General features: G+C 50.5%; 1 protein-coding gene and 1 long non-coding RNA gene across 2 annotated transcripts; both read left to right on the forward strand.

Moving 5' to 3' along the window:
- Positions 1–771: 771 nt before the first annotated feature.
- LOC149995746 (putative CENPB DNA-binding domain-containing protein 1) lies at positions 772–1,122 on the forward strand. The gene has a single exon (XM_090259293.1). The coding sequence runs from the start codon at positions 772–774 to the stop codon at positions 1,120–1,122; it is 351 nt and encodes a 116-aa protein (XP_090115419.1).
- A 3,278-nt stretch (positions 1,123–4,400) lies between these two features.
- On the forward strand, positions 4,401–6,004 carry LOC149995747 (uncharacterized). The gene is made up of 3 exons (XR_016507660.1): positions 4,401–4,482; positions 4,945–5,077; positions 5,569–6,004. It is a non-coding gene; the product is annotated as an uncharacterized LOC149995747 (long non-coding RNA).
- Positions 6,005–10,313: the final 4,309 nt, after the last annotated feature.

The following is a 10,313-nucleotide window of genomic DNA, read 5'->3' on the forward strand; positions in this document are numbered from 1 at the left end:
TCACCCCTGCCTGGCTGTCCAGTAGCCTGTCTGGGTTATTTTACCCTTGTGCGAAATGCCTGCAGCAAATAACAGTGAAACACAAAACAAAAAGCAAGACAGGAGGCCTTAACCATGTTTCTCAAGTTCTAGACAAACTTGGACCTCTTAAAATGTGTTCCCTGTAACTGGACTGGACAGTTTGTTCCCCTCCTTTTTCTGGCCACAGGGAAGCTCAGGCATCTGTTCTGTGCACAGTTGCAGGCACCTCCTGGGCCCAGACTGAGGGCGAGGCATCTCTACCATCCACTCACCTGCCAGCTTCTGACAGCAGCTGGTGTAATATCCACCCTGGATCTTCCAGGAGGCTGGTGATGGGTGACGAGGGATATGTGGCCAGTGGGGCATTGTTAGGAAGTGGTGGTGTGTTTTCCTGTGGGTGACGGAGCCAGAACTCATCCAGTGGGAGGTGAGCCGTGGCCCAGTGTTGTCCTGTATCTCTGAAGGAACACGTCAGGAGTCTCCCAGTTTTTACTGAAAGCCGTGGGGTGGGCCCTTCACACCGGCAATCTTCCCGTTTTATAGAGGGTCAGGGCCCAGGCGGCGGCAGCGACACTGAAATCAGCGGACCTAAGGTGGGAACCTAAGTATTCCTTTTTGTCCAGAGAGAAGGGTGCAAACAGAAACCCCTGTCCCATGTCTGAAGCCTAAAGAGACCTCAGAGAGGGATCCAGTGTACAGGTGTCAAGCGGGACCTGCAAGGCCATCATCCTGCAGGTAAAGCTGGAGGTGATGCTGTGCTTTGAGGCCAGAAAGCAGCTCAGCAGGATTGGGCAGGCACTGGACCTGTCCACGTCCACTGTGGCCACCATTCATGACAAGGACAAGATCCAGGGGAGTTCTCAGGCGGCCACCAGGGAGACGCACCAACCCAGGCTAGTGATGGAGAACACGGAGCGGCTGCTCAGCTTGTGGATCGAGGACCAGAGCCAGCATCATGAGACCATCTGTGTGGTGCCCATCCAGGAGAAGGCCCACAGCCTCTTCCAGGAACTCCAGCAGGAGCAGGGCCAGGGCGCTGAGGCCAAGACGTTTGGGACAGTCGTGGGTGGTCTGCTCGCTTCAAGGTGTGCCACAGCCTGAACTGTCTGGGGACAGGCGGCGAAGCCCAGGCAGCTGAGGAGGAGGCGCACAAATTCCTGGTGGTCCTGAGCAGGGGGATCCTGGAGGGCGGCTGCACGGCCATCCAGGTGTTCAGTGCAGATGAGACCAGGCTTTTCTGGAAGCGACTGCCCTGTAGGCTCAGGGCACATCAGGTGAGGGGTGGCAGAGGGGTTGGGTCATGAGGTGAGTGGGGCAAGGAGCAGAAAAGGGAGGCAAGAGTGTTTCTAGTGTACAAGCGTCAGGTCTCAATGTAAGAGACCAATCTCATGAGCGCATCATGCAGAGCAGACACGGGATTTGGGAACAGTGTACGTCCGTTCCCAGTTTGCCTGGCCTGAGCATGACGAGGGCCAGTGTCACAGGCCCTCAGGAGGGAGAAGTGTGTGTTAAGCCTAGGTGTTTCAGCAACAAATTTTCTAAGTCTAAAAATGGGACATTTTAGAAGTGACCAAACAAAGACTCTGGTAGGTTGGTTCCGTGTCTCAAAGAACATAGATTGCCAATGGCAGGCCCAGGTTCAAATCAGTTCCAGAGATGAGAATTTCGGGAGTCCCATCTGTCATCAGCGCTACAATCGCACAGCAGGAAAGGCAGATGATAACAGGAGGCACTTGGGCTAAGCATTCGTAAAGAATATTATTCCTCTCTTACCGAGAAGAGACCAGGCCCGGTGAACAAAGAAAAGGCTGGCGGGGGGAGGGTGTACAGTAGCGCCCCTGTATATCGTGGTTCACTTATCGCGGTCTCGCTGTATCTCTGGGTTTTAAAAGATGTTCTATTTAATTATTTATCACGGATTTTTCAGTCTATCATGGGATTTTGCAGTACTGTATACGTATGTTGTTAAAGGTGCGTAGTTTTAAGAGTGTAGAATGTGTTTAAGAACCTAAGTAGTGTTTATAAAAGTGTGGAAAAGGTTAATAAGGGAGTGGGAAAGGTTGATAAGGGACTGGGAATGGTTTATAAGTGTGTGGGAAGGGTTTGTAAATCCTTAAGATATATATGAATACCAAAATAAATGTAAGGTTCCTATTTTGCATATTCTTACCTATTATCGGGGACGTCTAGAACGTAGTCCCTGCGATAAGTGAGGGATCTTTGTAGTGGGGAATAAACGGTGACAGACGGAGACTCAACTCAGGGTGGTGAATGCACAACGCAGAGCACAGACGAGTGTCGTGAGATCATGCTCCTCAAACCTGTCTAATTTTTTTCTCCAACATCGCCGTGGTACATTCAATAAAGAGGAAACAGAGGGTCGTGTCATTGTCATCACCACGGTGTCCAGCATTATAATTTTTACAGTGTCATGTTTTCCTCTACTATTCTTTTTTTCTAAAGTAAAAACAGCTCCTGTTCCCATTTGCATAAGCAGTACAGAAAACCGAAATCAAATTAAAATCCTACTCCAGGAAGTAAGAACCACTTCAAGTAAAAGAAGATCCCCCTTCAGACAGCAGTAAGGGAACATTTCCTTCATCGTATGGTAATTTTTCTGAATTTTGTTGTGGCAGATCCTTGAGATGGGTGCCAAACTTGTACATTTTCAGCTTTTTTCTTCTCTCGATACGGGCATTACGAGACTGTAAAATTTGCCATGTGTTTCAGTATGTAGCATTATTATTATTATTATTCATTTCAAATCATTCTCTAACTCTAATGTGGATTTATTCTAGTGATTGTTTAGAAGTGTCATTGTTGACTTGTAGCTATAAGGACCATCTAGTTCCCCGTTGTTCCCGGTTTGTCGATGAACCGCAAGGGGAGCAAGGAACGTACTCGATCCAGTTTCATGCCGCGCAAGTTTCTTGAAACATGGTTTCCAGCTAAGAATGTTCCTTTTTAGAAACATTCTGAGTGTGATTCTGTGCCGCTCTATCGGGCGCATCTTGAGAATAACAGCTCGGTGCAGATCGGTAGGACTGCCATCGGGTATCTGATGTTTAAGTTAAGTTTTCTGTGTCTTTCATCATGTTTGTTGGGTTCCATGTGTTTCTAAAGATGTTTGTCTAACCCTAACCCTGAATGAGAGAAGTGTGTTAAAGCTGTAAAGAAGTATGTTAAATCGACAACGAATATAAATTTGGCTATGTTTCCTTTTATCTGTGTCCTTTATCATCAGAGTTTATCCCAGTCATTGCCCACAGACCTGGAACTTGTTGATATGAGGGTCTTTTTATGCCTAGCAATGCCCCTCCTGGAAAACCAGGTGGTGACTTCCAACAGATGCCCTTATCCTTCAGACTGACGGAGAGCATCGCTGGTCTGTATTCAGTGAGCAGAGAACGGGTCATCTGCCACGAGGATATGGCAAGAGCTCACGCATTTTTTGCCGAGCAGGCCGAAACCGTCGCAGCCTGGCAAGGGAGTAGCCGGTCAGGTCGCAGTACTCCGCAGATATGGGCCTTTCAGATTTCCGTCGGTTTCGGTGTTTCCCAAATTGTCCTTACGCAGAAGAATTTCAGCGGGAGAGTGTGGCGTCCGGCAAGGTCTCGGGAAGGGATGGGGCGTGTGACGTCCGTCGGAGAAGTTCCCGCATTCGGGGAGGAGCGACCAGGGTGCCTTCTCGGGACTTGCTTTAGCTTCCTAGTGCTCCTTCTCTCGCCCTGTTCGGCGTAGTGGTGCTAAATACACCTATTGAAGAACTGGAGGGGGCGCTGTGTATCTTTCATGTTAAATGACGTCAGGTTTGTCCTGCAAAGATAAACCTTCTGTAGTTTCTGTCTGTTCAGAAGAAAACCAGAGCATTGAAGCAAGCATGGTAAACTTATCATGGAACTTGGGACTTTGCAAATACTTCTTAAAGGCCCTCTCAGACACCTGCTCTGCTTACAGACACATGAATACATTTTTTTCCTCCAGGGACATGGCTTGCAGTGTGGCCGGCATAACTTCTGATGCTAACGTTCTGACCAATGAACTGAGGCTCATGGCCCAAAGGTATGGTCAGAGAGAGTGTGGCTGATGATCTCTAAGTTAGTTTGTTTGATATCTCTAAGGAGAACTCGTTTTTGCAAAGATGAGAGTCATTACAGATCTATTAATTGAAAATTGTTTTTTTTTAACCCGAACTTCTAAAATGTTGTGGTAATAAGATTGTGAGGATGTTGACATTCCCCTGCTCCCCTCTCAAATGACAGGTGACTGTTAATGTCCCCATGGCGCAGGTTTATGTCCAGAATATGTTTTGCTTAGATTTTTGTGTTTTAGGAAAAAATGATGACTATGCCAGTGTTTTCATCCTAGGTCTTTATTTATTACAGTGTCGGGAGCCAATTCCTCGTGAGCAGTTGGTGACAGCGCTCTGTGATATCAAACAAGCGTACGCGCAGTTTGGAGGTAGGAAATCTGGGGCATATTTATTCCAGAAAGGGAAAACATTTTCTAGGTAATAATTTTTTTATGAGATGGTAAAAAGAAATTGAAAGTAAGTAAAAGCTTTTTGTACATTTCCGCTTCGTGGTTTCCGCGATATGTATTATCATATGTTTTATTAATAGACTATCGAGAGGCAAAAATAGCATTTTTAAATCTGGAAACCAATTGCTTTTTACCTAATAATTAAACTCAGCACTGAGTAGCGGTCCTCTGTGTCTTAATTCCATCTCCTGGCTCTGCCCATCTCCCAGAAGCAAGTGGACGTTTTGGTGGGCCTTAGTCTGTGGTGGCCAGAATAGAGCCACTTACAAATGCTCAGCTTCACAGAAAGGTGCTGCGGCTACGTTCAGGGAGCTCAAGTGACTGTAGCAATACTGCATTTGGGCGGTTGATGTGCTTGACGGTCCTCTTTCTTGGTTAAAGGGAAAAACGTCCCTTTGGCGTCTCGCTGCTGTCCATTGGCTGGGATAAGCATTACGGCTTTCAGCTCTATCAGAGCGACCCAAGCGGAAATTACGGGGGATGGAAGGCCACATGCATTGGAAATAACAGCGCCGTGAGTATTTCTGTGTTGCTGTAAAACCTAGCAATAGGTACCTAACATGATTTTGAAACGGCGATGAATGTAAATGGTATTTTAAGATAGCTGCAACAAGTTTAGTATCTGTGATTGCTATTGGTGATGCAGTCGCAGGTTCTGCTAATACCACTGGGGTTTATTGCCTACGTTTGTAACGAAAGGAAATAGTAATTTTCAAAGGCAAGTTGTTGAAATAAGATACAGTTTTTTTCATATCGTGGTTGATAATCCCCTTGAATTCTATCACAAAGTCTTGGAGGTCTGAGGCCCCGGGTTAAAGATTCCATTCACAGAGCATCGACACTCCCCCTCCACCCCATCCCATGTCCCCCCGCCCCCCATCATAATTGCTTACATTGGTTACATGCTAATAATAATTCAGGCATCAGTCCTCTGCCCAGTCCACGTTCCTGAAAAATGCAGACATTTAAAGGACGTTCTTTTTGATGATTATTTCTGCTTCGTAGGCAGCTGTGTCTATGTTAAAACAAGACTACAAAGAAGGGGAAATGACCCTGAAGTCAGCACTTGCTTTAGCTATCAAAGTCCTCGACAAGACCATGGACGTGAGCAAGCTCTCTGCTGAAAAGGGTAGGTTACGTCCCCTCCTCTGATTCGCTCAGTTTCCTGGACCGTGTCGGAGAGGTTCCTACGAGGAAATTGCGGTTCCTTCTGCTCAGCACAGCTTACAGCGGGTTGGCTCGGGTACTTGGCTTGTGTGAGTTTTTCAAAGGAAAGGACAAAACAGCAGCTTAGAAGGTTGGAATGGGTCAGGAGAAGAAAGATCGTTGACGCAAAAACGTGAATAAAAGTATCCGTGAATCATATGAAGCACAAAACACGAAGGGGTGGTGAGCGAAGGCCGACGAGGGGGGAGAGGTTGAACCGGGTCGCCTGTGCGGGCTGAGTGTGCCCCGTAACGCAACCATGTGTGTGTGTGTTTGCCCCCAGTGGGAATTGCCACGCCGACCAGAGAGAATGGAAAGACGGTCATCGAAGTCCTCGGACAGAAGGAAGTGGAACAGTTGATCAAAAAACACGAGGAAGAAGAAGCTAAGGCTGAGCGTGAGAAGAAAGAAAAAGAACAAAAAGAAAAGGATAAATGGAAGACAGAATTGGGGGTTTTATAATTCTTTTGAGCCTCATTTCAGCCGCCCTCTTCCACAGTGAGCACGTGTTGGCTTTTGAACCCGGACGGTGGGAAAGAGGGATGGTAGCCTCTGATCGGGGCCTCGCCTTTTTGTAAGTTGAGCGGTGACTGCTCTTCATGGACTTTTTTACCCCCCTCCCCCCTTTTCTGGGAATAAAACTCGGTAAGAATGGAAACGGCGAAGGAGAATTGTCTGTAGCAGTCACTGTTGTTCACCGGGGTTAGTGGGTCTGTGAACCTTCATGCTTCAGTGTCCTGGGGCAGCCCTGGAGGTGCCGGGACATAAGAGGCTAAAGTTGGTGGGTGTGAGTGTCATAAGCAGGGAAAGATGGGACTTGTGCCCTGAAGGCCTCCCTTGCTGTGTCCCTACCGTCTTGGAGAACCCGTGGCCCTCGGCCTCTGTGGGAATCACATTCTTATACCTGTTGCCAGCCATCGACATCGATGGCTCTTCCTAGGACCGGGAGTGTGTGCGTGCACATGTATACACATACGTGTTCACACAAACCGCTCCGAAAACACGTGAAAGGCCCGTTTACAGTGCAAGCCCTGCACCCGCTACAGTAATCAGTCATCAGTGCTTCTGAGCACCTCTGTATCCCTCAGATCTCATTTCTCTCTCCCCCTCTACTCCCGAGAGAGAACTCGAGTTTACCTTTCCCGTTACCTACGGTTCTTACAATGCGTTTGTCTGTTCCTCTGCCCCAGGTGGCACATCCCTCGGGGTAGCCAGGTGTGCCCTCTCTCCGTCTCCAGCGGTTGGTTTAAGAACGACCGTGGGCTGAGCCAACCCAGACCAGACGGGCGGGGGGAAGACGGCCGCGGACGCCGTGGCAGGCCCACGGCAGGCGCGTGGCAGGTCCCGTGCAGGAGAGATTATGGCCACAGAGGAAAAGGGGCCGCAGACGAGAGCAGTCGGTCTTGGCTGAGGGGGGGCTCTGCTTAGGTTTGCTGCCGCTTCCTTCGAGGCCTCTGACCGTGGCGCTGCGGGGCGTTCTCACCTGCAGCGGCGCCGAATCCACAGCTGTGGAGATTCCGGTGTCCTGTCCCAGACCCACAGAATGAAGAAAAATCTTAGAGTAGAGCCCAGACGTCTGTTTTAACAAGCTCTGCACAAATGTTTGAGGCACCATTTGCTGCGTATTAGAATCACCTTCAGTGCTTCCCTACCAGTGAAGCAGCCGGGGGGTGGGGGGGTGGGGGGGCGCCTGGTCTCAGCCCAGGAAGGCTCCAGGGCCACCGCCCCAGTGCCAGCCTCCCACACTTGTCCCCTCCAGCTCTCCTCAGAGCACATTTAACCCTTCCATCGGTTCCCCTTCCGAGAATTTCACAGATCTGCTGCGAAGTGAGTGAAGCTTAAGCTTCAGGACCCCTCACTTCCGAGGCCTGGGAAGGGACCCTCACAATGTGTTCCATGCTCGTGCTTTTTGTAAAGTCCGCAAAAGTAAGGTCTTCTACCTGCAGTTAATAAGCGCTACCGTCTGTTTCTGCAGCGGAACATACTTGTTCGAAGATACTTCCTTGTTCGAAGATACTTCCATGTGTAGTGAGGTTATTGTTACTCACCTCAGGGTCGAAATGGCTCCCGGGACGTGTTCCTCACCCACCCGCTGAGCCCGCATACCCAGTATAGTGACAGGAAGGCATAGGAACAGAAGTTGTCGCCATCATTGGAAGTTCCCGGACAGTGGGAGAGGAATAGGGCTTGACATGGGCCAAGTCAGAAGCTCGTCTGTGGCAAACTTCATCCTTAAGGTGTGTGCAGTTACCATCTGGGGATTCAGGTCTCGTGATGCCGGAAACGCCGGGGGATGCCTTACGGGTATGTCAGCTCGTCGAACCACTGCGGTGATTTGGTGAGGTTTCTCATTCTGATTTTCAATTTGATACCCAATTTTGTATTTGTACTGTCGTATTCTTTTGCTTTAAGAGGACACCCCTCCACCCCGCTACACACACACACACACAAATAGTATGTTCTATATAAACCCGAATCAGCCCCTGCTTTCCCTCGTCCTGAGAATAAAGTCCACTTTCTTCATTCTGACCTGCAACTCACCACTGCCTTGTTGCTGATGCTCTGTCCTGGACCCCCGCCCCCCTCTGGACCGCCCTCTGTCTGTCCCTCACCCTCTCTGGAATGCTCTCCTCTCTGCACTCTGTGTCCCGCCCCCGGAGAACTACCCCGTCCTCTTCCCTGTCCCCGTGGGACTTCGGGGTCCTCTATCCTGCTCCCGAAGGTCTTACACACCCTCCGCCCCGCTTCCGGTAGGCTGCCGGCACCTCGGCCCCGCCCCTGGAGGACTTAGAAGCCGCTTCCGCGAAATCTGACCTTCCCCTGCGCTTCCGGGACACTTCCGCCATCTTGTTCCTGCCCTTGAAGGTCTCACGCAACCGAGGCGCAACCCCCGAAGGTCTACGCACCCTGTCCCACTTCCGGTAGGCCGGCCATCTTGGTCCCACCCCAAAGGTCTTCCGGGTGTTCGGCCTCGCCCCGCTTCCGGGAGTCTTCCGCCACCCTGTTCCCGCCCCCGAAGAACTACCGCGTCCTCTATCCTGTCCCCATGGGACTTTGGGGTCCTCTGTCCTGCTCCCGAAGGTCTTACACACCCTCCGCCCCGCTTCTGATAGGCTTCTGGCACCTTGTCCAAGCCCCTGGAGGACTTAGAAGCCACTTCTGGGAAGTCTGACCTTCCGCCACACTTCCTGGACACTTCCGCCCTCCTGGTCCACCCAAAAGGACTTCCGGGTGACTTCCGCTTCCGGCAAACCCGCCATCTTGTTCCAGCCCTAGAAGGTCTCACGTAGCCGATGCCCAACCCCCAAAGGTCTATGCACCCTGTCCTGCTTCCGGCATGCCCGCCATCTTGGTCCCACCCCGAAGGTCTTCCGGGTGTTTGGCCTCGCCCCGCTTCCGGTAGTCTTCCGCCACCTTGTCCCCGCCCCCGAAGAACTGCCGCGTCCTCTTCCCTGTCCCCGTGGGACTTCAGGGTCCTTTATCCTACTCCTGAAGGTCTTACACATCCTCTGCCCCGCTTCCGATAGGCTTCTGGCACCTCGTTCCCGCCCCTGGAGGACTTAGAAGCCGCTTCCGGGAAGTCTGACCTTCCGCCGCACTTCCGGGACACTTCCGCCATCTTGTTCCCGCACACTGACTGCCGCTTCCGGCAGGCCCGCCTTCTTATTCAACCCCTCTTTCCCCCCACAGTTCTCTTCCCTCTGCTCTCCACCAGGCTGCAAAGTAGGCAGGGAACCAGCATTGTCCCCATCAGAAATGAGAAACCGGGACCCACTCAGCCCTGATGCCAAAATCTGCGTTTCCACGGAATCCCCAGTGATTTGCAACCATGTCTGAGACCTGCTGACAAGGAGCAAGAAGGGTGGGGGTGCTCAGATCCTGAGACTCATCTGAGCAGGATGAGCCTCTCAGTGACCGCGGAGGCAATGTGACAGAACCCCTGGGCTGCTCCAATTGAAAACAAACCCAAGGGCTCTTTAGTCAGGTGCCCGATTGCCCGCCACCAAAATGATAACTCTGAATACCAGAATTTAGTGAAAAGAAAAAGAACTGTTTATTTAACAGTTATGTAGATTTAGATTATTTGCGGATTTCTGCTGTTAAGTCTTATGTTCGTTAAAACACCCATAAACACATATCCTTGCCTCCCCCCTACCAAACCAGGCTAGTTTTAGAAAAGTTAGAGAAACCGTTTCCCTACTTTCCAAGCACAGTTCAACTTTGGCAGCAGCTGCCAATCACTCAATTCTGATTGGGGCGGTCCTTTCTGTGCTGTGGTGCCCTCCAGGTCTTAATGCAGGACCGCCTGGATTCTCAGCCTCCTTGGAAACTGCCTTCTTCCTGCAAACCGCATGGATCTCCTCTCCTCAAAACCGCATGGTGAGAACCTCTTAAAGCGGTCTGGAAACCCCTTCTCTAAGCCACATTGAGAACTTGGGTTCTTTATTCCGCATGGAGAAGGCCCTTTTACCAAGCCGCGCGCGCACGCGCTCGCAAGAGAGAGAGAGAGAGAGAGAGAGAGAGAGAGAGAGAGAGAGAGAGAG

Source organism: Furipterus horrens, unplaced genomic scaffold, assembly GCF_987537825.1.
Source record: "Furipterus horrens unplaced genomic scaffold, mFurHor1.1.pri manual_scaffold_13, whole genome shotgun sequence".
NCBI lineage: Eukaryota > Metazoa > Chordata > Mammalia > Chiroptera > Furipteridae > Furipterus > Furipterus horrens.

What these genes read in the sequence shown, in the direction of transcription:
- LOC149995746 (XM_090259293.1), top strand. Translation starts at nt 772, where the DNA reads ATGCTGTGCTTTGAGGCCAGAAAGCAGCTCAGCAGGATTGGGCAGGCA.